The sequence below is a fragment of the Neomonachus schauinslandi genome, chromosome 10 (assembly GCF_002201575.2).
Source record: "Neomonachus schauinslandi chromosome 10, ASM220157v2, whole genome shotgun sequence".
Taxonomy (NCBI): domain Eukaryota; kingdom Metazoa; phylum Chordata; class Mammalia; order Carnivora; family Phocidae; genus Neomonachus; species Neomonachus schauinslandi.
This window is the reverse complement of record NC_058412.1, coordinates 53128617-53156252: the sequence shown is the minus strand read 5'-3', so window position 1 is coordinate 53156252 and position 27636 is coordinate 53128617. Positions and strand designations below refer to the sequence as shown.

The window sequence follows — 27636 nt, the reverse complement described above, 5'->3', positions numbered from 1 at the left end:
ACATTTGAAGATATAGGAGATAATTTTTTTCTTCTTTTTCATTGTGTGTTTAAGATAATAATATAATCCAGGAAAGTGGAAAAGAAGGAATCTGCAAAGATAAAACTCAAGTAAACGTAACACAGCAAGGAAGAAAGCGATTAATTTCATCAGGAAGTTCAGAAAGTACATCTGCAGAACAAGACACAGGGAAAAAGTGCAAAAATGCTGATCAGGAAGAGTCTGTCACTTCATACAAGGTGATTTTTTTTTTTAATTATTATTTGGGGGTGCCGGGCTGGCTCAGTTGGTAGAGTGTGTCTCTTGATCTGGGGGTTATAGGTTTGAGCCTCACATTGGGTATAGAAATTACTTAAAAATAAAAATCTTTTTTTTTTATAAGATTTTATTTATTTATTTGACAGAGAGAGACACAGCGAGAGAGGGAACACAAGCAAGGGGAGTGGGAGAGGGAGAAGCAGGCTTCCCGCTGAGCAGGGAGCCCGATGCAGGGCTCGATCCCAGCACCCTGGGATCATGACCTGAGCTGAAGGCAGACGCTTAAAGACTGAGCCGCCCAGGTGCCCCTTAAAAATAAAATCTTAAAAAAATTTATTATTTGATCATTCGTTTTCTTCATCAAGTGTTTTAGATAAGAATTGACTATATGTTGTATACAGCAAGAAAAAAAGAGCTGTTCTTTATTACTCAGTTTATGAAGATAAAAAGTAGCCCAGATTTTTTTGGCTTACTAAAATTAATATAGTACTTGCTCTGTAGAAAACAAATCTATTTAATTTATAAGTTTTCAGACTGGAAAAAAAGTGGAGACCACTTGACTGGTTGTAATTGGTACCTTCATTCTGAAAACCTGGTTTATTTTATTTTATTGGTCATTCTCAGACTACACGTAACCACCTTTTTCTTGATACCTATGAAGAACAACTGATAGGCTAGTTCTTAATAGCCTGTTGCAGGATTACTTCTGGGCTAATTTACAGTATTTGGAAAAATTCTCTTTCCTCTTTCAGTTTTTGCTAACTCACTAGAATGGTTTGAATGACTTAAGCATTCTTTAACACTGGGTACTTAATGAAAATGGGGCCTATTATTGGATGCCTTTAAAAAAAGAGAGAATAGGAGAGAGAGCTTGCAAATGAGTGAGCAAGCCCAGGGCAGGTCAGGTATTTTTCCTCTTAAGAGAGCGGTGGCTTTAGGTAATAGTTTTCATGATTGTTACAAGCTCCATGGGTTTCCATCTTTTTAGTGTCAGTGGGAGCCAAAGGAGTAGGACTGGTTTTAGAATAGTGTACACTGGGATGATTGAAATGCTGCCAGCTTTTCCGGAGGGGTGGGCCTTTTATAGTACTCGCTTTGCTCTGCCTCCTCTCCCATTAGAAAAGATCTAGCTTCTCACTGGATCCTTTCTTCTAGGTAGGGAAATGGGGTCTAATCTCTATCAGGTCAACTCCTTGGCTTACTTATGGAGTCAGGTTTAATAAATGAAAACATTTTCTGACTCACTTGTATTGACCATAACAAGTTATTAAGATAAAACCTGTTTAACTTTGAGCCCTAATATGCTCTATTCTCTGAACATATTAATGTGACTGCCTGTTTTTTTCAAAAAAGAAGTTTGTTTTTTTTTTTTTTTCCAGAAGAAAATCTATAGTATAAGTATTTTGCTGTTTATCCCAACCCATTACCCAAGTTTGGCAATGACAAGTGAAACTTAAGAAACACTTTTCTTAATTGATAGATTGCAGAGAGGAGCAGTAAACAGATCCAAGATATTCGAGGTATTTGTGAGATTTTGATGACACATACATTGGACTGCCTACAATTTTGTGACTCTACTAATGTCAGGTCATGAAGATAATTGCTCTGAAATTGTCCATATTTTTCATTAATTCTCTTGCATCTTTCTGCAGCTCCTTATGGGTTATGTAATTGTCCAGTTTGGGAGTGAACATGAAGGGCTTGAATCTACTAACTTTAAAGAAATAATCTACATAATTTACATAATCTAATTAGGTCTCTGTTATAAATGACAGAAGGAAGCCTAACTGAAACAACTGAAGCAAGTAGTGTTATAAAGTGTATTAACTGTTGCTGGGAAGCCAGCTACCCTAACATTTAGTGACTTAACAATGTTTTATTCTTATAATTCTGTGAGTTGGCTGGGCTCAGTTGGGCATTTCTTTTGTGACGTCTTTTTGGTGTTGAGCTGGGCTACATTCAACTGGGAACTCAGTCAAGGGTGGAGCATCTGAAATGGCTTCACTTGCATGAATAGTGCCTCCATGAGGGTTGACTGAATGGCTGGTGGCTGGCTGGGCCTCCCTTTCTCCACTTAACCAGTAAGTAGTCTAGGCCAAACATCTTCACCTGACAACTGGATTCCAAGGGTATCAAAGTAGAAGCAACTATTCTCTTAAGGCCTAGGATTGGAACTGGTACAGTGTCATTTCGGCTGCATTCTTTTGGTCAGAGCAAATTACCAGGCCAGCCTGGATTCAAGGGGAGGGGATAAGAACTCCACTGCTTGATGGCAGGAGTAATTTGTGTATAAAGGGATGGGAGGAATTGCTGGCAGTCATCTTTGATAACTATCACATAGAGGAATAATTCAGTTTCCAGAATGGAAAGGAAAACAGCAGGAAATATAGGTCATAAAGACCAGCTGGGACAAGGGACTTGATCAAAATCATGTTGGTCTGTGGTTTTCCCATTTTCATCTCTCAAATCATCCTTCACTGCTGATGGCAGGCTTGCTTCACATGGTGTACAACACGGGCACTGGTAGCTCCAGGCTCATGTCATCTCATTTTTCAACTTAAGAGGAAAAATGAGAGTTTCTCTGTGGTTGCTTCTGTGGTAAGTTCTAGGGACTTGGATCATGAAAACTCCACTTAGACCATTCACAGTGCTCAGAGAGATGAAGTAGTATCATTATCCCTTTTTGGGTCATGTATACACCCATTATCAAACAGATGGAGGAAAGGGGGTCTAGAAAGAAAGAAATAGTAGGTATTGTATTTTTGGGGCAGGGGGATACTATAGTTAGATCTTCATAAATTCAGAGAGGGGGAGAAACTGGTAGTTTTTAAGTTGGTCGGGATTAACCTAACAAATGAGGTTTGGAATGGTTGGAAACCCTTGGGATATACCATAAGGTGAAAGAGCAGATGTGAGGAAGAAGGGACTTTTAGAATTTCATGCATCTAGAGGGGATTCTCTTGTTTTGACTTGGCCTCCGTTGAGCAGTCAGGTGTCAGCGTGGTCAGTTAAGACAGAGAACCAAATTGAAAAGAACTCAAGCCTTTCTTCACTTAGTGCGACAGGCAAGCAAAAGGGGAAATGACTTGTCAGCTCCCCAATGTTCCGTTTTGTCCCATGGAACAGCACTCAGCAAGAGTCAGCAGCATAGGTGTGGAGAATCCTCTAACTGCTGAGGAGCCCTGGACCAAATGCTTCTGCCTCTTTCTAGACAAGGATGAAGGAGAAGAGGAAGAGCTAGGAGTGAAAAGATACTGAATCAAAGTACAGAAAAATGCCTCATCCAAAGCCCCCCATAGGGAGGATCCTTGGGAAGGGTGATTGCACACCCCTCCCCCACACCTACCAAAGAGGCCTCTGGATGGAGGCATCTGGGCTAGGAATGTACCATAAGCATGGCTAACCCACTGAGGCTTGAGTTCTTGATTCCAACTCTCTCCAGAAAACTGTAACACACTGGCTTTGCACCATGTCTGTTGTGGGGAGGGCAGCTTCTCCCTTGAGGCCTGCCAGCCAAAGCCTTGAAATTGTCTAAGCTTGGGCCTGAAGGATCATAATAGGACTTTGGCCTAGAGCCAGACTCCTCAGTCTGCACTGTGCTCTGTTGACTACTGTTCCACATAAGTTCCAGACGGAGAGGCCTGAGTATCCTCCAGCCAGCTGCTGTCTATTCCTTTTAATCTGAGTTAGAGTCCCTACTTTGAATCCCATCTGCTTTTCTGTTTTTTTTTTTTTGACTGTATAGCATTGTATTTTGTTTTCCTTTTTTAAAATTTAAATTCAATTAATTAACATATAGTGTATTATTAGCTTCAGAGATAGAGTTCAGTGATTCATCAGTCTTATATAATACCCAGTGCTCATTACATCATGTGCCCTCCTTAATGTCCATCATCCAGCTACTCCAACCCCCATCCCCCCCCCACCTCGCCTCCAGCAACTCTAAGTTTGTTTCCTATGATTAGGAGTCTCTTGGGGCACCTGGATGGCTCAGTCAGTTAAGCGTCTGCCTTCAGCTCAGGTCATGATCTCAGGGTCCTGGGATTGAGCCCTGCATCGGGCTCTCTGCTCAGTGGGGAGTCTGCTTCTCCCTCTCGCTCTCCCTCTGTGCTCTCTCTCTCTCAAATAAATAAGTAAAATCTTAAAAAAAAAAAAAAAGTTTCTTATGGTTTGTTTCCCTTTCTGATCTCATCTTGTTTTGTTTTTCCCTCCCTTCCCCTATGATCCTCTGTTTTGTTTCTTAAATTCCACATATGAGTGAGATCATATAATTGTCTTTCTCTGATTGACTTATTTCGCTTAGCATAATACCCTCTAGTTCCATCCACATTGTTGGAAATGGCAAGATTTCATTTTTTTTTAAATGGCTGAGTAGTATTACATTGTGTATATATAACACATCTTCTTCATCCCTTCATCTGTTGATGGACATCTGGGCTCTTTCCATAGTTTGGCTATTGTGGACATTGCTGCTATAAACATTGGGGTGCAGGTGCCCCTTCGTTTCACTACATCTGTATCTTTGGGGTAAATACCCAGTAGTGTAAGTGCTGGGTCATAGGGTAGTTCTATATTTAACTTTTGAGGAACCTCCATACTCTTTTCCAGAGTGGCTGCACCAGCTTGCATTCCCATCAACAGTATAGGATGGTTCTCCTTTCTCAGCATCCTCGCCAACATCTGTCATTTCCTGACTTGTTAATTTTAGCCATTCTGACTGGTGTGAGGTGGTATCTCATTGTAGTTTTTATTTGTATTTCTCTGATGCCCAGTGATGTTGAGCATTTTTTCATGTGTCTGTTGGCCATTTCTGTGTCTTCTTTGGAGAAATGTCTGTTCATGTCTTCTGCCCGTTTCTGATTGGATTCTTTGTTCTTTGGGTGTTGAGTTTGATAAGTTCTTTATAGATTTTGGATACTAGCCCTTTATCTGATAAGACATTTGCAAATATCTTCTCCCATTCTGTTGGTTGTCTTTTGGTTTTGTTGACTGTTTCCTTTGCTGTGCAAAAGCTTTTTATTTTGATGAAGTCCCAATAGTTTTTTTTGCCTTTGTTTTCTTTGCCTTTGGAGACATGTCTAGCAAGAAGTAGCTGCGGCTGAGATCATGAGGTCATCCATTTTGAGTTTATTTTTGTGTGTGGTGTAAGGAAATGGTTCAATTTCATTCTTCTGCATGTGGCTGTCCAAATTTCCCAACACCATTTGTTGGAGAGACTGTCTTTTTTCCATTGGATATTCTTTCCTGCTTTGTTGAAGATTAGCTGACCATAGAGTTGAGGGACCATTTCTGGGTTCTCTGTTCTGTTCCATTGATCTATGTGTCTGTTTTTGTGCCAGTACCATACCGTCTTGATGATTACAGCTTTGTAATAGAGCTTGAAGTCCAGAATTGTTTTGCCACCGGCTTTGGTTTTCTTTTTCAACATTCCTTTGGCACTGTTCGGGGTCTTTTCTCGTTCCATACAAATTTTAGGATTATTTGTTCCAGCTCTGTGAAGAAAGTTGATGGTATTTTGATAGGGATTGCATTGAATGTATAGATTGCTCTAGGGAGCATAGACATTTTAACAATATTTGTCCTTCCAATCCATGAGCATGGAACTAAGGTCTCCTACTCTGCCATCTTGGAAAGTTAATCTTTTCTGTTTTGATAGGCTTGACTAGACATTGTAGAAGGTGGCATATGAAGCTAACAATTTGTAATAATGTAATCTTACCTCCATTTCCAACCCCCCATATTTGTCTGACCCAAATCTAAATTTCACATTTATGTCTTTGGGTACTTATATTAATATGCCCTTATTTGAGCCTTGGGACTGATTGTAGTAGGTGATATGGCAGGTGGAATGATCTTGACCTCTAGTTCTAGCTACAGGGGTCATGAGTCCCTAAGTCACAGTGGGAGTCTTAGCTAGTTAACCCTGGGCAGCCCAGAAGTCCATTCGGGCGGTAAGATATTAAAGAGATATAAAGAGGAGAAAAATACCCAATTCAGAATATCCTGAAGATAAAGGCTATTCTGCCTCATCAGGGTGCTATAGTGATTTATTTGGCAAAACCAATAATTTAGCAAATGTTTATCTCAGGAAGTATGAATCTAAACAACTGATTGTAGAGAGCCATGTACCCCTGTTTGTTGTTTGGTTGTATCTTTTTTTTCTTCCAACTTAAAGACTGCAATCAGGGTTACTCAGAAAGGGTTTTTTTTTTTTTTTTTTTTTTTTTTAAAGTCATCCAGAATATCAAAAGGTCCAGGTGTTCAATAAAGTTTTTAAGGCATTACCAAAAAGGTTGTTTATTCCTGGAAGCTGGTTGGGGGAGGGGTGGTATTTTGAGAGTATCTTCATTGTCTCAAGCACCCTAGATACCTTGGCTTGGCTGTTTATATTACGTTATTGTTTGGTGGAAGGTCTATCTTTGAGGGGAGGGGAAAGATGCTTATTTAATCGCTTTGAAGGAGATGTTTGTGTTAGGTGTTGAAAGATGGCTGGCATGCTAGCAAACAGGGTTAATGAGGAGGAGAACTGTTAGTGAGCAGCACAGTATGAGCGGAGGCATAGAGGCAGGAAAGTGTATGTGGCCTGTGGATGTACATCTGCACTGGAGTGTCATGTGCGTGCTTGCATGGGCGTGTGTGCGGATGTGGGTGGGTGAGACAAGGGGAGGAAACTACTGCAAGAGACTGGGGAACAACTCAGGATGGCACTTGATGCCAGACTGTGCAGAAGTCAGGACTGTACTTTACGGCCTCAGAGACTTTTTGAAGATTTTTTTTTTTTTTTTGACAGAGAGAGAGAGAGCCAGAGAGGGAACACAAACAGGGGGAGCAGGAGAGGGAGAAGCAGGCTTCCCGCAGAGCAGGGAGCCTGATGCGGGGCTCAATCCCAGGACCCTGGGATCATGACCTGAGCTGAAGGCAGACGCTTAATGACTGAGCCACCCAGGCGCCCCATGAAGGGTTTTGAGAAGGAGAATAAGTGGCCAGGAAGATGGCTGTAGCCAGCATATGTAAGATGGAGGCAGGAACTGCCTAAGAAGCTGCTCTGGGAGGCCTCAGGAAATGAAGGCCTGCGCTAGATGGTGGCACTGGGACCAGAAAGAAGTAGAGGGATATGAGAGACATTTTGGAGATAGAATTAACAGAACCTGATGACTAACAGCATATTGAGGAGGAGGTACTGAAAATGTTCTTTAGGGGCGCCTGGGTGGCTCAGTAGGTTAAGTATCTGACTCTTGATTTTGGCTCAGGTCATGATCTCAGGGTCATGGGATCAAGCCCAGCGTAGGGCTTTGGGCTGGGTGTGGAGCCTGCTTAGGATTCTTTCTCTCCCACTCCCTCTCCCCACTCCTCCCCCCTCCCCAACTCCCCCCCCCCCCCCCCCCCCCCCCCCCAAAAAAAAAAAAAGAGGGCTAAGAAGAGAGTTCTATTATAGTTGTATTATTTGGAAGCAAACTTGCAAACAGTGCATTTAGAGTAGAGGAGTATGTGGAGGTGGAGGCTTTGGCAGCAAGAGCCATTTCCAGTTTTGCTGCCTGTACTGTATGTATATGCAGTTGTGCTAATAATTGCTGATGTGAGTGCATTGGCTGCTAGGTATCTCATTTCTCTCTATACACATGCCTGCTGTGAAGTCTTACTCATATTTCTTTATGAAAATAGCAGGGGAGATGAAGACTAACTTATTGCACAGCCATCTCTTAAGTAAGGCTGTATTCCCCAGAGCTCCACAGTATTGGTTTACTACATCAAAGAATCCTGTACCCTTTGCTTTTCTGATTGGCCACTTGATACCATTTATGGCATGGCTCTCATCAGCTCCACAGAAACATCTTTTCATTCATTCATTTATTCAGCATGTGTTCATTAAGCAAGTAGTAGTGATATAATGGCATTGATAATGCTATTAACTAAAACAACTTACACACACACACACACACACACCCATTTATTGAGCTCTTATTATGGGCTAGAGCCACAACTAAGATATACTTATTTCATTTAATTTTTAGAAAATCCTGGAAAGTTGATTGATAATATCCCCAGTTTACCGATCAAGAGACCTGAGACTCTGAAAGTTGGAATCAGCTTGTTCAAAGTCAAAAGTTAGGAAATGGCTAAATTAATACTCAAGATACGATTTTTTTACTTCACAGACCATTCTAATAATCATTACACTAAGTAGTCTTTCTGTTATATGCAAGACAGTGTGCTAGAATCTGGGATAAAACGTGAATAAGAGATAGCTGATTAGGAGCTCATAGTCCTGTAGGGGACATGATTCAAAATGATGAAATAATGTTGACACCACACTGATTTTTCTGCGGGCTTTGGGGGCTGCCTAAGGCAACTCCTAGGGAAGGGATCCTCAAAGAACTGATCTGAGCTGAATCTTAACAGAAGAGGAGTAGGCATGAACCAGGTGCAAAAGAGGTAGAAGTAGGAATCCATCCAGGTAGATGGGCAGCAGGTACAGGAGCAGAGGAGGTACAGTAGCCTGCTGGGAACTATTGTTCTTAGAATTCGTGGTGTAAAGCCAGGTGAGGATGGAGCTGGCAGTGGGGACCTGTCATAGAGGGAGGACTTTGAAAGGATTTTGGCCACAAGGATAATCCTGGAAGCTCTTTAGAGGAGAGATTGAAAGAGAACAAAATAAAAGACAGGGGAATAAGAGAGGAAATGAGGACATTTCAGTCAAGAAATATAGAGAATCTGATCCAGGTTGGTGGCATTAAGGATGGCACAGAGGCATTGGGTAAGAGAAATATTTAAGAAACAAAACTGCAGGACTTATTGCTTGGGTCTGAGCAGAATGAGGGAAAAGAAGGAGTGAAAGGTAGACTTCCAAGTTTCTGGCCAGAATGAATGGAGAAGTTACGTTGGCAGAAACTTTGGTACAGAATACAGGGGGAGGACTTCAGTTTTCACATTTTGAGTTTGAGGTGCATTGGATATTGAGGAAGAAATGTCTAGTTAGTGGTTGACTGTAAGTTTGAAGCTCAAGAGTGAAGATGGGGCTGGAGGTTGGGATTTTTTAATCCTTAGTATGTGGGTGCTAATGAGACTAATGCAGGACCTTTAAGGCAACTTATTATAATGTACATTCTTTCCCGGGACAGCAAATTACCTCAATGAACTTGTATTGGGCATAAGTTCTGTAGCCTGTCCCTTGTGGTACATTAAAACTTCAGATGGTTGGGGTGCCTGGGTGGCTCCGTCATTAAGCATCTGCCTTTGGCTCAGGTCATGATCCTGGGGTCCTGGGATCGAGCCCCGCGTCGGGCTCCTTGCTCAGCCGGGAGCCTGCTTCTCCCTCTTCTGCTTCCCCTGCTTGTGTTCCCTCTCTAGCTGTCTCTCTCTCTCTCTGTCAAATAAATAAAATCTTCAAAAAAAACCACAACAAAACTTCAGATGGTTGAAGGGCAGGGGAGGGCTTACTAGGCAAGTTAATAGACAATTTAATAATCTTAATAGTACATTCCAGCCATTGCCAGGCACCAAGGTCACCTTACACCAGCTCCATGCTCCTTGATCCCTGAGGCCTCTAGCATATATTTTTATAGTATAGAAAACCCCATTTTCTCTAACATGAATCTTCAGCCTCCCACATTTCATTCTCCACCTTTTCATCTAAGCAGTGTAGGTGCTTATAAAATATGGACCTCTCTGCCTTTCTCCTGCTTCTTCCAAGTACACAGCACTTTCCATCTTTTCTATTCCCTTACTTGCCAGTTCAGTGACTTGCTCTGGCTCATGAGCTTTGTAATTGGCACAGGACAAATTTATGTCTCAGCAAACTTACAAATTACTGCATGTAATGGACTTTTGGGATCCTTTATAAATAATTGAAACCATGAATGTTAAATTCTTGAATGCCAAGGGTCTACTGAGTATCAATATTTCATGAAGTTCCATAAAGGACATTATGAATTCCAGCTTTTGTGCCTCTTAAAATATATTTGAGAACACCTGATCCATAGTATTGATATCTGTGACTTTATCATTCCTTTCTCTTTTAGAATAAATTAGTGTGTTTAACATATTCTTTGTGAAGATTTAAAAAAAAACAATAGAGGGAGTTGAAATAATGTTAAACATGTCTTATCTTTTATTTTCTTTGGTTTATTTTCTATTTTTTATTTTTATTTATTTATTTTATTTTTTTTTTTTTTAAAATTTTTTTTTTTTTTTTTTTTTTATTTGACAGAGAGAGATAGTGAGAGCAGGAACACAAGCAGGGGGAGTGGGAGAGGGAGAAGCAGGCTTCCTGCCGAGCAGGGAGCCCGATGTGGGACTCGATCCCAGGACCCTGGGATCATGACCTGAGCCGAAGGCAGACGCTTAACGACTGAGCCACCCAGGCGCCCTATTTTCTATTTTTTAAATGGAAAAAAATGCATGCTGTTATCAAAAAATAGAATGTTAGAGTATGTGGAGTATAAAGTGGAAATCTTGATTTGCCTTATCCTTCAATCCCATTGGCCTTACTAATATTTTGGTTTGTATCCTTCTAAACCTTTTTGTTTGAATTTATACAAGTAAAAACATACATAGGTAGACAGGGATTTTTTTTTTTTTTTTAAAGCTAAATGGAATCGTGTGTGTGTGTGTATGTAAAATTCTTGTTTAATTAAAAAAATTCTTATATGAAGAGAGAGATCTATTCATTTTCAACCTTTGCATAGTGTTTCTTGGTTAAGAATGGATTCTAATTTATTTAACTGCTTCCCTAGTTCTGTCCCTTTTTTCCCTATAATAATTGACAGGATGTTGAGTGGGATTTTTTTTACCCTATCATCCCAAAACTGCTACTGAGGCCCAAAGCTGGGGACAAAAGTACTAAGTATAAGTATCTCATGATTGAAAGGACCCGCCCCAGCAGTGAGAGTCAAGCCTTTCCCTGTGAGGCTTATTGAAAAGTATAAGAAGGGTTCACCATTCCTACCACCAGGCTTTGTATAAAGAAACCTGAGAGGCCAGAAGATTTTAAGGTTTGGGGAGTGCTCTGTTTGTGGGGAGACGTTATGTTCTCTCTTTTTAAAACCAAGAGAGAGGCACTCCAAGACAATTGACTGTGGAGTTTAGGGATGTCAACAGGAACAAGAGACTGGCATTTTATTGGACATTTGCTTAGCCAAGGGATTGCTAACCTGCCCTGTTTCTACCTAAACAGGGAAAAAGAAAATTGGTGAGTTGACCCAGTGGGTACCTGCCAAGAGGGGAGGTGGGTCAGGATTGCCCCATTCCCACCCCAGAGTTCCAGTCCATGACATGTGTCAGTTGGTCCTATAGTGGAGGGAGATGAGATTGGGGTGTAATTGAGCAGCTTGGGAGAAAAGAGTATGTGTTTTAGAGAGGTGTGGCATGAATACCACTGAGGGTTAGCTCCAAGAGGTAGCCAAATTGCTTCTCCCATCGGTTGTTTATTAGTATACAAGAAACATGGTAAGAACTAGGTTCCTTTTGCAAGGTCTTCAGTCAGTTTGGATAGCCTTTTAAAGTTACGTGCTCTGTTTTTTAAAAAAGAAAAGACTATCGGTGCACCTGGGTCGTTCAATCGGCTAAGCGTCTGCCTTCGGCTCAGGTCATGATCTCGGGGTCCTGGGATTGAGCCCCACTTTGGGATCCCTGCTCAGCAGGGTGTCTGCTTCTCCCTCTCCTTCTGACCCCACCCCCTTCCCCCACACATGTTCTCTCACTCTCAAATAAATAAATAAATCTTTAAAAAGACTATCAAAACATTTAAGTAATTAGTCCCAAAGAAGTCATGCTAATTAGTATCTTCTCAGGAAATGTGAACCATTGGATATTAAGTGATATCAACACTAGCTTTCTCCAGATGGCAGCCAGCATATACGAGTCCTCGGTTAAATATGTTTTGCTTTTTTTAAATTTTGTTTTATTTTATTGTTATGTTAGTCACCATACAATACATCATTAGTTTTTGATGTAGAGATCCACGATTCATTGTTTTCATATAACACCCAGTGCTCCATGCAGTACGTGCCCTCCTTAATACCAATCACCAGGCTAACCCATCCCCTCACCCCCCTCCCCTCTAGAACCGTCAGTTTGTTTCTCGGAGTCCATAGTCTGTCATGGTTCGTCTCCCCCTCCAATTCCCCTCCCCCCCATTTAAACCTTCATATATACCTGTTAGGTTGTTGGCACATCCTAGTAGTGGTTACCAGGAGGACTGAGGTTTATCTGAGCTATGTTTCCACTCCACAGGAAGTTAACTAAATAAGAAGTCATTTTTAATAGGATACGAATAGGCTTACTGTTTGTCCTGGTGGTAAGTACAGATTAAAAAGGTTCTGCAGTGCTAATGAGAATGTTTACTTGGTTCAAAACACCTTTCTGATTAAAATGAAACTTTTATTCAAACCACTTCAAAGGAATCATATTTATTTTCTGAGTTTGTCATAACACAGCTTCATCCAAGTTTTTCTATGTGAGGGAGGAGCAATTTTACCATTCAGCTAAAGGGAAAAAGTCACGATTATATTTAGAAGGTAGAAATAAAGTATTGCAGTAACAGAAATTATAAAGACAGTGCGAGTTAAGAGCATGACACATTATTGAATGGGAAATTTAAAAGACTAGTAGTTTTTTGGGGAAAGATTATATTCAAATGGAAACAAAGTTGTATTCGCTTATGTTTCATTTGTATTTTTCTGGTTCTTTTTCAGTGAATGTTTGATGTGATTGTAAAGGTTTGATACAGCTATATATTTTCTTTTTTTTTCTTCTTTTCTTTTTTAAAGATTCTCTTTTTTTAAAGTAATCTCTACACCCAACATGGGGCTCAAACTCTCAGCCCCAAGATCAAGAGTCACATGCTCTTCTGACTCAGCCAGCCAGGCACCCCTGTATATTCCTTTTCTAATAACTGTAGATTGTTTTAAAGTTACCAAATTACAGATATGGAAAATGGCATTTTTAATAACTTTAAAAAGTGAATCTTAAAGTTTTAAAAACATATATATTGAATGAATCTTGCAGTTTCATGCCTTTTTACTTAAGTTTACATATTTCTTTTAAAACATATTTATTTGTAATATCTTTTTTCTGATTTGTCTTTGTAGGCAATGCCAAAGTCATGTTCTGCAATCTCGTTAAGTAATGTAGAGGTGAATGATATGAAGGCTAGTATACAGAGAAATGAAATCCCAATAGAGGAACTTGGTAAGGTTCCTGAACATAAAAGTATTGTGAAAGGAACACAAAGTAAAGAAGGCGAGGAGATGAGCTGTTCTGAGAGTCACTTGAGTGCCCAGGACAAGTCCTTCCATGAGGAGTCTCAAGGATCTCCTCCTGAGTCCAGCTCTGATCTCTCCAATCTTGAAACTTTGCATGCAAAGGCAACTGACTCAGTTGCACAAGGTTCTGAAGAAAACAAGATCAAGAGGACATCTTGCATGTATGGGGCAAGCTGCTACAGGTAAAATGAAATTACAGGTAGCACAGAATTCCATTATTTCTGTAGGAGGTAGCTATGTAGTATATGTGTATTAAAAGCCTAGTAAAACACATTGGCCTAAAGGTTAAGAGCTTTATTATGTTTCTACTTGTTTATACTTTCTCAGTATTCAGTCCTGCAAATCTTGCTAGAGGCTTTCAAGATACAGTGGGGAAATTAAATGTTTCATATGTAGACATACTGATTAATGCAAGGACATGAACTAGGGAATCCAGACTTGAGAATTGAATCACCCAGACCTAAATGTCTACTTATTTAATGTCTTATTTAGATATTAGAAAGATGGCCTCATAAATAGTTGTAGTATATAATTTAACTCTCAAGAGAATTTTAAGTTGTGTTTAAGGCATCTTACTATACTTGTGCTTCTCCTTTATATTTTTCTAATTGTGCTTTTGAATCACCAAGATGCTTTTATTTTGCTACCATGAGGGTTCTGTACCAACCAGATGTCATGAGCTTTATTTTTAACAATGTAACACATTGGTTCAATTTCTGGAATAATTAGATGTGTATTGCTTGGTTTCCTGCTATATCCTATTAATTATTTTTTGTAGTATATCTAGAACTCTAGTATACCCTATTAATTATTTTTTCTGACAGTATATTTGCCACCCTCATAGGAAGAATCCTGTTCATTTTCAACACTTCAGTCACCCTGGTGATAGTGATTATGGAGGTGTACAAGTCATGTGTCAAGATGAGGCTGATGACCGACCTGAATGTCCCTATGGAGCATCTTGTTATAGGTATGTACACCTGAAATGTTAGGTTGTCCTCCTTTTCTCAATCTCTGTTATATATTCAGAAGAAATTGCAGGCAGCTTCTCACTTCAAGCCTTTTAGTCTTTAAACTTCCATAGATAGTAGGTTTTCATTTTGTTAATAAGATTATAATGTTTCTTTTAGATAATTATAAACTGTTGAGTTAACCTTGTAAATGCCTGACATTGTTCCTCATTTCTAACTTTCCAAAATGCAAATCAGATAACTGAAAAGCTGTCGATGCTATCCCTTGTACACTCTATCCAGACTCCTTAGTGTGACATAAATCAATTCAGGATGTTATCTCTGCTTTCCTCAACTCTTACCACTCTGCCATTCTTGCCAGCACATGAAACTTGATCCTAAAAGAAGAGCGCCTTCTCCTCTTTCCTTTCATAGAATCTTTTGCCTGTCTGTATCTTGCACAGTAGAATTTATCTTACAAGATTGTGTTTGTTTCTTTACTGGAATGGCATCTCCTCTAGACAGTGAGTTTCTTGACAGCAAGGACTGTTTTATCCTTGTATCTGCAACTTTGTTCAATGAATGAATGAACTTGAAATAAATCAAACTACCAAGCAAAGAAGTGATTCCAATCTTAGAGAGCTTTAATTCCAGACAGCCATCGTTCTTAGATAAATTTGGAACAGTTTACTGAAGCTACTGGTCTGTTTGAAGTTGTCACTATTTCTATGATTGTGGTTTTCAGTAAGAAGGCAGAATAATCTTCTGAGCTTGGAAAGAAAAATCGAAAAAAGAAAAAAGCCCTACCTTGTGCCAGAACACCTGTGAGGCCAGTTATCTCCCCGCCAGTCCCTCTGTTTCTGTTTTGTTTGCCCTTCGAGTGCCCTTGACACTGTTCTTTAGAAAGAGAGGTCAGAGAGAGACTGCGCTTCCTCGAAGCATCCTGAATGCGATCCTGCAAACAGTTCTGTCTCTCGCTTCTAGCAGCTGAGGTGCCTCCATACCTGGCTTGGCTTCCAGGCTCGGCTGAGCTGCAGGCCAACGGTTTCCAAACCTAGTCAACCGTCGGAATTGCAGCAGGGAGCAAAAAAAATAAAAGGGGGTTGGCGCCTGGGTGGCTCAGTCGTTAATTGTCTGCCTTCGGCTCAGGTCATGATCCCAGGGTCCTGGGATCGAGCCCCACATCGGGCTCCCTGCTCCGCAGGAAGCCTGCTTCTCCCTCTCCCACTCCCCCTGCTTGTGTTCCCTCTCTTACTGTGTCTCTCTCTGTCAAATAAATATATTTAAAAAAATCTTTAAAAAAGAATTATTTGAAAATTGCTATGTTTCATTCCAGCAGAACATCTTGTAGACCTATGCATATACAGGTGACATATTCATGAAAAAGGGGCATTGCAGGCATTGATAAAAGTATGAATTTTTTTGGGCGCCTGGGTGGCTCAGATGGTTAAGCGTCTGCCTTCGGCTCAGGTCATGATCCCAGGGTCCTGGGATCGAGTCCCACATCGGGCTCCCTGCTCCTTGGGAGCCTGCTTCTCCCTCTGCCTCTCATGAATAAATAAATAAAATCTTTAAAAAAAAAAAAAAGTATGAATTTTTAAAACTAATTTTATTGAGGTAAGAGTATCTATCTGGAGAAGGAAAATTGGAACCTTATTTCATACCATAGTCAAAAACTGGATTCCAGATGGATCATAGAACTAAACGTGAAAGGAAAAAAACAATAAAGCTTTAAAGATATGTATAAGAATATTATTTCATGATTCCAGACTAGGAATTGTTTTTTAGAACAAGATATAAAAAGCAATAGCTAACATGGAAAGCATTTAATTATTTGACTACATTAAAATTAAGATTTTTTTATACATCAGTAGACACTATTAAGAGAGCGAAGATAAACTACAGGGTGAGAAAAAAAATTGCAACCACATAACTGACAGTAGGCATATATCCAGAATACAGAAGGAAGACTTACGAATTGCTGTTGGTTTTCTCTTAGTGACATGTACAGGCTTTTTGTCCAAAAGGAAATGGTGAATTTCCTTAAGGTGAATAAACTTATGAAAAAGTACTCAGTATCATTATTAATTAGGAAAATTTCACACACATACACCCCCTTGAAGTAACTAATTCCTTGCTCCCGTTTATTCATTCATCACATATTATCCAAAGAATCTTCAAATGCCAAGTACCGATGAAACAATGTTGAGTGAGTTTACTTGTAGAACAAATGTGTGTGTGTCTCTCTCTATCTTTTTAAAATAAGACAGCCTTTCACAGCTCGTGGCAATTGGCCATATACCTTTTCATTTTTAGGGAATATTTTAGGGAACTTTTGTAATGCAGAATTTTATACATCTACACAAGTGGGGATAGTGTAGAACAAGTTCCAATGAAGCCATAACTCATTTTCAAGTCTTGGCCAGTATTGTTTCATCTATACTTCCCTTTCTGCCACCTGCTACCTCTACGCCTAGGTTATTTTGAAGTAAACCCTTGATATTGTATCTTTTCATCCCATTTTATTCATGGGTATCACTAAAAGATAAAGACTATAAAAATATGCTATGACACCATTATTAAATAAATATCATTTAGATCCTGTCAGGCATCCCAGTCCTCTTATAGTTGCATTTTCTTCCTTTCTTTCTCCCTTTCTCTTTTTCTCTTTCTTTCTTTCTTTCTTTCATTCTCTCTCTCTCTCTTCCTTTAAAAATTTTTTTTCTTTGAATTAGGATCCAGTTAAGGTCCATATATGGCAAAAGGTGGCCATGCTTCTTAAGTTATTTAATCAATAGGTTCCTCTTCATTTTTTTTTCTTGCAATATATTTGTTGAAGAAAGCAATCATTTGTTCTGAGGAGTGTCTGATTGTCTGGATTTTGCTAACTGCATTACCAAATTGTCATTCAGTATGTTCTACTGTATTTCCTAATAATTGGTAATTAGAACTAGAGACCGGATCAGATATCATTTCTAAAAATTGTAAAAGTTGTCTGGTCTTACGAATATCATGTCCCTCTTAGTCACTAAAATGCTTCTTGCTGTAAAGTCTACTTTGTCTAATATTTACAAATGTTTAGGGATTGCTCTAGATATACTGTTATTATTGATTTATAGTTTAGTTTCATGTGGTCATATAACATTTTTTAGAATTTAAAATTTATTGAGATTGGGTTTTGGTCCAGCAGATGGTCTATTTTTGTTGGGACATACTAGGTGCACTGAAATATATATTCTGTGATTTGGGGAATAAGGTTCTGTAGTTGTCAATTTGGGCAGATAGTTTTAGTGTGGTTCATATATTTATTATCTTTGCTGATTTTTTTCTGTAGTTGTTCTGTTAGTCACTGAGAAAAGGATGTGAGACTCTCCACTGTAATTGTAGGTTTGTCTATTTCTTCTCTTAATTCTGTCAGTTTTTGTTAATGCACCAACTGTGGTCTTTCCTCAGTGGAAAAGCCTTAAAAATGGGAAACTCACTCAGAGCTGCTCTCTTTTTCCATGTGTGGACTCCCTTCTGGTTTCTGCCTGCTTTTGGTAGCTATCCATTTCCTTAAGATTATTGTTTTTATACTTTTAACAGAGTATAATTGTTTCCTGTGGGAGGTTTGGTCTGATATATCTCCTCTGTCATTACCAGAAGTAGAACTCCTATTTTGTGTGATATAATACAGCTGCTCCAGATTCTGTTGGTTAGTGTTTGTGTGATAATATTTTTCATCCTTCTATTTTCAACTTCTGTCCTTATATTTAAAGCATGTCTCTTACAAATGGCATATAATTGGTTTACTGGTTTTATTTTTTTCTTATTTTTTTTTTTTTAGATTTTTATTTATTTATTTGGCAGAGAGAGACACAGCAAGAGAGGGAACACAAGCAGGGGGAGCGGGAGAGGGAGAAGTAGGCCTCCCGCGGATCAGGGAGCCTGATGCGGGGCTTGATCCCAGGACCCTGGGATCATGACCTGAGCCGAAGGCAGACGCTTAACGCCTGAGCCACCCAGGCGCCCCATTGGTTTTATTTTTAATCCAGCCTGATAGTCTGCTTTTTCAATGGATTGTTTAGTCAATTATATTTAATACAATTACTGATATTTTTAAGTTTAATTTTGCCATTTTGCTATTTGTTTTCTATTTGTCCCATATATTCCTTGTTCCTTTATTCTTTTTCTGACCTCTTTTGGATTAAGCAAATGATGTCATTCCATTTTTTTCTCCTCCATTTTTTATTTATAAATTCTTTTTTTTTCAGTAGTTACATTTGGTTTTAATAGGCATCACTGACTTATTACAGTCTACCATACTGTGATTCTTTTACCACTTCTGAAACAGAACAGTAATCTTTTATCAGTTTAAGTCCATTTACTTCCTCCTCTGCCCTTTTATTTATTTATTTTTTTTGAAGATTTTATTTATTTGAGAGAAAGAATGAGAGAGAGAGAGCACATGAGAGGGGGAGGGTCAGAGGGAGAAGCAGACTCCCTGCTGAGCAGGGAGCCCGATGCGGGACTCGATCCCAGGACTCCAGGATCATGACCTGAGCCGAAGGCAGTCGCTTAACCAACTGAGCCACCCAGGCGCCCTCCTCCTCTGCCCTTTTAAAAAAAATACTGCTGTCACAATTTTTATCTTTACACATGTTAACTTGTAAGGCATTGCTCTTGTTTTCTTAAATTTTAAGCATCAGCATTCTCTTATATTTATTGACAAATTTATCATTTTGGGTGGCCTTCTTTTATTTCTGAAGTTTTATCCTTTAATCTGGGATCATTTTCTTAGTCTTAGGAACGTCTTTTAGTATTTCTCTAGTGAAAATCTTGTGGGAAAGGATTTTTTCAGCTTTTATGTGTCTGAATATGTCCTGAATGATCGATTGCTTGGTGGCTCTTTTCACTGGGTGTAGAATTCTAGCTTGGCACCTTTGCTTTTTTTTTTTATCACTTTAAAGACATTCCATTGACTCTTGCATCCATAGTTTCTGTTGAAAGTTACTTGTTTGTTTTATTTTTGCTTTGAAATTAACATGGCTTTCCTCTGGCCATTTTTAAGATTTTTATCATTGCTTTTTTTTTTTTTAAGGTAAACTCGACCCTCAACATGGGGCTCAAACTCACGACCCCAAGATTAAGAGTCTCATGTTCTACCAACTGAGCCAGCCAGGTGCCCCTCATTTCTTTTACTTTCAACAGTTTAACTAACATGTGTTTAGGTATGATTTTTTTTGACATTCATCCTGTTTGGGGTTCATTGAGCTTTTTTTGCAGGTTGTTGTCTTTGTTAGTTTGAGGAGATTGCTTAGCTATTATCTCATCTCTCAGATATCGTTCTCCCCCATTCTATGTCTTCCCTCATTCTTCTCAAATTAACCATGTTAAGTTTTTTGACTATTTCCTTTATTTCTCTTATTTATTTTTTTATTCCTTCTATTTTTTTTTTTTTTTTTTTTTTTACCTCTGTGCTTCAGATTGGATATTTGCTGTTGCTTGTCTTAGAGCTCAGCAGTTCTCTCTTCTCATGGGTCTAAGCTGCTGATAAACCTATCCACAGATTTCATAATTTCAGATATTGCATTTTATGCATGTTATCTTCCATCAGTGAGGCCCCCCCTCCCTGTTTGGCAGATGGGGGTAGTCATCTCTGTCCAGTCAGAGATTTGGGTAAGTAATACCTATGTTGTTATTTTAATAAAACTCAGTCTGCTTTTCGTTTGTCCATGTTTCTTTGGCATGACTTGTCTAGACTTTTGACAGAAAAGCAGGTCTCTGTCTTCTTAGCTCTGATACTTCCCTTTGGATATTAGGCTACCACCCATACATCCTAAAATCTGACACATTTCTTGAGAGGAGACTAGTTATGTGTTTGTTGCAGATCCTTTCTCCCTAGTGGGACTTCATCTCTGAAACACGATATGAATTAGAGATTTCATTCTACCATTTTGAAGTTTCAGACACAGACCTTAAACCTCTCATACTTTCCAGGAACTCCACAGTTATTTCTTAGGAAGAATCAGCCTTGTGTTTGGGGTTCTTTTAGTTTTCAGATTGTCATGACAACCCCATGAGACCATGAAAAGCTCTGCAAGTTTCTCTTTCCTCAACTAGAGTTCCTCCAAATGACTCAAATCTTATTCTTTAGCCCACACCAAGAATTGGCAAAGACCTCTAGGGAAGAAAACAGCCAGTGATTGTCAGATAACCTAGGAAGGGCTTTTTCTCCGGAATTTTAGATAATCCAAAATTCTCATTGCTCCCACAGTTCTGTCATAAAAATAATTTTTACGGTTTATCAGGGTTTTTTTCCTAGTTGTTAAGATATTGGCCTGCCATGATGTCCTATGTCCTTCCCAGAAGCAAAATCCAAATGTGCCTATTCTTGAAAAGAATGAATGTAAAATACAAAACCTTCCTAAGAATAATCAAATGTCAAATACTGTCAAAAATAATGTCAAAAATTGCTGCCTCCATGTCATCAATCTCTTCAAGAGAGTTCAGAGCAGTGAGTAGTCAAGAGAAATTACTCCAATGCCAGTGACCCACATATGCTAATAGAAACTTTCAGATCTAGATCTAAATATATTTATACATACGTAAAGTGTATTTTTTTCATCTGTTGAGCTGCTTAGTGTCTTGGTTCAACTTGGAGATAAAATCTGAAGATTTTTTTCCCTTGTTAATTTTTTTTTTTTTTAAAGATTTTTATTTATTTATTTGACAGAGAGAGACACAGCGAGAGAAGGAACGAACACAAGCAGGGGGAGCGGGAGAGGGAGAAGCAGGCTTCCTGCGGAGCAGGGAGCCCGATGCGGGGCTCGATCCCAGGACCCTGGGATCATGACCTGAGCCGAAGGCAGACGCTTAACGACTGAGCCACCCAGGCGCCCCTCCCTTGTTAATTTTAATTACAGTTCAGAGAGACTCTTGGAGAACGTTAGATATGATCGCTTACCCTGACTACTGTTTTACAAATAAAGGAGCGGGAACAAGAAAGGTTAATGAGTTGACTAAGACTCTAAAGCCAGTGAGATGAAAACCAACTCTCTTTCTTCCTCCATTCCAGCATTTCTCTGTGTCAGGGCCTGACTACACCATTGTTATTCATGGCTGGCTGACTGGCTGGCTTCCTTCCTTCCTTCCTTTCTTTATTTTTTTAAGATTTTATTTATTTTTTTGAGAGAGAGAGCACAAGCATGGAGGAGGGGCAGAGGGAGAGGGAGAAGCAGACTCCCCACTGAGCAGGGAGCCTGATGCAGGGTTCAGTCTCAGGGCCTGGAGATCATGACCCGAGCTAAAGGCAGATGCTTAACTGACTGAGCCACCGAGGCACCCCTGTTTGTGGCTTTCTAAAGTATTAACAGTGTTTGTTTTTTATTCAAATGGCGAAGTTTTGAGTTTTTTGGAGTTAAAAAAAACCCTCTAGATAAGTTACTTTGATTGAAGAAATTGTGAATTTTTCAGATTATCAAAACAATAGAAGAAACCCTAGTTATGGAAACATGATATATAGTTATATACTCTTTCTTGACACCTTATTATTATTATTTAGGCAAAAAACATGATCTAGTAGATGTCATTGATGATAATATAACATCACTTTAGTTTTAGCAATTTACTCTTTAACAATCTTGATTTGCAAGAATATATCATTTTTTAAAAAATATTTATTTATTTGAGAGAGGGAGAGAGAGCGAGTGTGAATGTGTGCACTATGCAAGTGGTGGGAGGGACAGAAGCAGACTCCCCGCTGAGCAGGGAGCCCACAGTGGGCTCCATCCCAGGATGCAGAATAGGTCAGAAGGTGGGAAACCAAGAATAAAGAACAAGGAAGAGAATAATAGAAAATATCTGATTAGCTGGGGCCACAGAGTCAACCTTATCTGAGGTGAGAAAAAACAAGGAAGTAAGTATAGAGCCCAGAGTTGGTATGGCATTTGGGGGTTGGCAGACTGGATATATTGTGTTTTGGGTCAAAGAGAGCATTTATAGGGACTTGAAAGTTATCTAAGTGTTGGTTTGCTGACATGCCACCCCAGGCAGGAGTGATTCCATCTTGGGACTAGATTTTTATTGCTACAGTGCTAGAATATAAGCCTACTGTATTAGAATGATAAAATGTTCTAATTTGGTTTACTTAAAAGCAAGTTTTAATGTAAATGCATGCTAGATTTTTCCTATAGCCACAGAAGAAAAATACCGAAGTCTCACAGATCATAAAATAACCCACAAAAATCAGCCAGAAATTATTGTATTTACAGAAGTAAAAAACATATATATTCTAAAAGTAGAGCCATGATAAGCCTGTTTTCCATGATGGTTGACGCATTTGGAAGGGAGATGAAATTTATGGCTGAAACACTTTTATTTGCTTTTTATCTTTGAAAATTTGCCTTCACGAAACAGGATAAGAATTATTCTCAAGTAAAAACAGTCTCTCAAGTGAAATACTGAGTTGGTTTTTTGTTTTTTGTTTGTTTTTGCTTTCCAGTTTTACCCTCTAATCCCTTAAATGTGTGCAATTCAGTTTCTCTTTTTGAAATATATACGTGATCTCAATTGTGTACAGTATACTAAATAATCGCAGTTTTATACTATGTCAGCTACCTAAATTTATATGATACTGTATTTCCAAGTATTGCTGTCTATGGTCAAAGTTTTTATCACGATAGAGCAAATATGAAAATACCAAAGTACACATATATGGATATATTTCATTTTCAGCCATTCAGAAAAACAGATATGAATCACATTTTAAATGCATGCTATAGTAAAAATAAAGATTCCTAAAGCCCATATAAGAGGTTGATGTTTAAAAAAGATATTTAATTATTAAATTTTATTCTTTTCTAGACTACAGGCATTACTAAAATTTTCTGACATTATAATTTTTAAACCTCACAAAATTAAATCAACCTGAAAAAATGGTAATATGAAAGAACTAGTTAATGTTGTCATTTTAAGTATCTTGCCCATTAATAAATCTGATTTATTCCTTTTGTGCTGTACACTATAGTCTGTCAGAAGACTTGCTCAGTTTAATGCATTTGATTAGCTTAAGGTACTTGTCTGAATTAGAACATTAGATACTTAATGTCTAATATAACCCAGTGATTGTTGGGCCTGCCTCTGACTCATTCACTTCCTCTGGTGTGTAATAGGATGTTATGCAGTGCGTTACTCCTGTTCTTGTTTGTTAAATTAGGCTCTAACTTTAGAATATATATACACTAAAATGAATGGAATCCATCTTCAACCAGTTTAGTGTAAAAATGTAAAGTCAAACTCACATACATTTGCCTCGGACTTAAAAACTTAAGGCAGGTATGTATTATGCAATGAAAATGTTGATGCCTTGATGTTTTTTGGAAGCTAATGACCTACTTTTTATTTTTTTAATTATAATACCTTCTAAGAGGGATGACGTAAGGAAGTGTATTAGTTATCAACTGTAAGTGCTCTCACTGTAATGAATCTGCAACGTGATCTGTGTAGTTGAAAGAACACAGTGTTTTGCAACAAGCATAATTCATTTTTTAAAAAATATATTTGATAGTAAATTCATTATCTTTTGTTATTTGCTGATCCAAATTTATAGCTATGATCTAAAATTTTTTGCTATTTCCTCTTTTTACTTTATTTATATTTTTTATTTAGAGAGAGTGTGTGTGCATGTGCACATGAGCCGGGGTGGGGGTTGGGAAGAAGGAGAGGGAGAAAGAAAATCTCAAGCAGGCTCCACACCCAGGTTGGAGCCCGACATGGGGCTTGATCTAAGGACCCTGAGATCATAACCTGCGTCAGTCGCTCAATCGACTGAGCCACGCAGGCACCTCTCTTTTATTTTTGAAAAGTGTTCCAAATTATTGCAATATTATCTTAATTGATCATATGTGCAGATGTATACTTCAGACCAGAAGATACTGATTTTTGGGAGCTGCTTCATAAAAATTAAGAATGTGTGTTTAACGTAAATCCATATTATTTTATGTGAGGCAAAATAAATAGGTTTTAATAGGGAAACTCTAGTTGTCTGGTAGTTGAGATTCCCAGAATCAATCATGTGAGGCCATCAATCATTTTTTTAAAAAGATTTTATTTATTTATTTATCTGAGACAGAGCAAGAGAGTGAGCGAGCACAAGCAGGGGAAGTGGCAGGCAGAGAAGCAGGGAGCAGGGAGCCTGGAGCCCGATGTGGGTCTCAGTCCCAGGACCCCGGGATCATGACCTGAGCCTAAGGCAGCTGCTTAACCGACTGAGCCACCCAACTGTCTCAATTATTTTATTTATAGTTAAGAATAATCAGAGTTGTTAGAATCTTAATCCATTTTTATAGGATCTGCATATAGAGGAAATAACCTATCATTGTCTGCCATGCTTGCAGTTCTTTAATCATGTATAAGAATATCATCTTAGAAGAAAGTATCTTAGACTACATACACAGGCTTAGCTATGCAGTTTTACATAAGACTTGGCTATAATTTTTTTTTTAAACTTCATTTAGAAATAGTAGTAATGACATCAATTATGTTTATGTAGCCTTGAAAAAATGTATTGGAATGTCTTGTGTTTTTGTTTTTCTTACTCCTTTATTTGAATATGCACCTATTTTCATAATGAGAAAAAATTTGATTTTTTTTGTTACGTATAGTATTAATTGCATGTATGTCTAAGAATTTTCAGAGTTATTTTGGCATGGGTAGTAAAGGTAATCATGTTCAATTAACAAATTGGCTACTTTGTATTATCTTATTCTGGTTTACTCTTTTATTATTTAATAAAGACCATATTTACTAGCTCTTCTTTTTCCTCTAAATTTTGGGACTTAGATATTTGATAACATAGGATTCGTGCTTTTGCTTTAGGTTTTAAAATAGATGTTGACTTTCAAAAATGCAAGATATTTTGGAATGAAAACAAAAATATAGTATGATCACTTATTCACTGAGCAAATATTGAGCATCCAACATGCTAGTAGTCACTATTACAGAAGCGGATGTAAAATCGTGCTTCAGGTTCATTTAAAATTTTGGGTATTAAGTTACTTAATTAAGTTACTTTGGGTATTAAGTTACTTCTTTGGAAGTAAACAAAAATAAAAAGTATGATTCTGTTCTTGTTACCATTGCCTAGTTAATCTTTAGGTAGCTCTTTATGGTGGAGAGATAATGTGTTTTTTAAGTCAGTGGACTTGGGTTCTAGATGGTTGTACCAACTCTGCAGCATAACTTTGCTTGTCATTTTATTTTACTGGGCTTCAATTCCTCATGAAAACATGGGAAACTCAGAGGTTGGATCATTTGCGTTCAAGGGTCTTACACTGAGTAATGGCAATATCCAGAGCAGAGAGCAATTTATTCATGTCCATAAAGCCAGACCGGTCATATTCCTGGTCTGTTCTTTCTTAGCCTTCTTTGCTACCTCCTCTTCTTTTTCCCTACCTGTAATTATCACTGAGCCACAGGGCTCAGTTCCCTGAGTGAGACCCTTCTCTATATTTGTTCTTACTCCTGGTGGCATCTGATTCAATTAAATGGCTCCAGACTCGTACACTTGGTTGTAAAATAGGTAGTTCAAACTTATTACATCTGAAATAGAACTCTGGATTTTTATCATGAAAACAACTCTTTCCCAAGTGTTCTCCACCTGTGTAAATGACTTCACCATTCACACAGTGGTTAGGCCTCAAACCTAGAAACAGCCTTGATTTTTCTCTTTTCTTCACGTCACTCATTCAGTCCATCAGTGGTTCTTGCCATTTCATCCTTGAAAATATATTAGGACCCTGAGCACTTCTCTCTTCCCCTACCTCTATCATTGTAGTCATAACCACCACATCTTACCTCTGAAGTACTGCAGTAGCTTCTTAACTGATAACCCTTGTGTCTCCTCTTGCCTTCCTGTGGTTCATTTTCCATAAGCAACCAGAATAATTCTCTAAAATTAAGTCATATCATGTTTTCTTAATCAAAATCTCCTAGTACTTTCCCACGAAACTCTTTACCATAGCTTACAAGTCCTTCTCTGACTTCATTTCCTACTGTTTTCTTTCTCATTCATTCTCTTTGAGCTTTATAAATCTATATGTTTTTCCAAATACCCTAGCTTGTTTCCTATCTCAGGGCCTTAGCAAATTTATAGACATTTTACAGACACTCTTCCTGGAGTGTTTTTCTTCAGATATGTATTTATTCCAATACCAATATCATTAAAATCAGAATTTTTTTGGAAAATGTATATTTTACAATATAATGGCTCCTGAAACCCTGGTGTGGTTATGGGTGTATAGTGTTATGTTTAGAAACCAAAGATTACCATTAATAAGTAATAGTAATGCAAAAAAAAAAAAAAAAACCCAACTCAGAAAGAATTTTGAGGCCTGCTAAGTTACAGAAAATGCCATTGTGAAAAAGATGGATGTAAATCTTTTATGAATGAACTCTGAGTATTTCCATTTAGTATTAGGAAAAGTCCTGGGTGGAACTTGGCATTATCCTTGAAAGTTATTTCAAATGCTCATATGCCGCCAAAGAGCTGTACAAAACTGCCACTTAGCCCTAACCCAGGGTTATATGAAAAAGACATTCTGCCTTGTTATGAAATGACTGATTTTTGCAACTGAGATAGGCACAGGTGAATGTTAGAAGATATTCCATAGGGATGCCTGGGTGGCTCAGTCGGTTAAGCGTTTGCCATGGGCTCAGGTCATGATCCCGAGGTCCTGGGATCAAGTCCCATGTGGGGCTCCCTGCTCAGCGGGGAGTCTGCTTCTCCCTCTTCCTGCTGCTCCCCCTGCTTGTGTGTGTGTTCTCCCTCTCTGACAAATAAAAAAATCTTAAAAAAAAGAAAAAATATTCCATAAAAATGTGAAGTATGATGGGGAAAATATTCAGTCATAATAATACATATTATTAAAAACAAAATTCAGCTATTTAGTATTAATTGGAAAGTACTTTTTCCCTATATTTTATTATTTAATAGACTTAAAATTTTTTATTTTTTTCAGTCCACATGCACTTTTTAATTGGTAATTACTTTTACTGGCACACAGAGTTTCCAAACGTTGTTGGCTATCTCAAAGTAAAATTAATTTCTGTTTCTATAAAAATAGCTGACACGTGGAATATACTTAATAGCCTACAAGTGTTTATGCATATTACTTCATTTAACCTTT

At 38.4% G+C, this 27636-nt stretch overlaps 1 protein-coding gene across 2 annotated transcripts in view; it reads left to right on the top strand.

Annotated features, from left to right (window-relative positions):
- Window positions 1-27636, top strand: part of APLF (aprataxin and PNKP like factor) — an 89255-nt gene that overhangs the window by 45981 nt on the left and 15638 nt on the right. For both annotated transcript variants that reach the window (XM_021699153.1, XM_044918711.1), the window contains exons 6-8: window positions 55-239; window positions 13347-13702; window positions 14365-14490. In XM_021699153.1, coding sequence (XP_021554828.1) covers window positions 55-239; window positions 13347-13702; window positions 14365-14490 — 667 coding nt within the window. The remainder of the gene's footprint in view (window positions 1-54; window positions 240-13346; window positions 13703-14364; window positions 14491-27636) is intronic.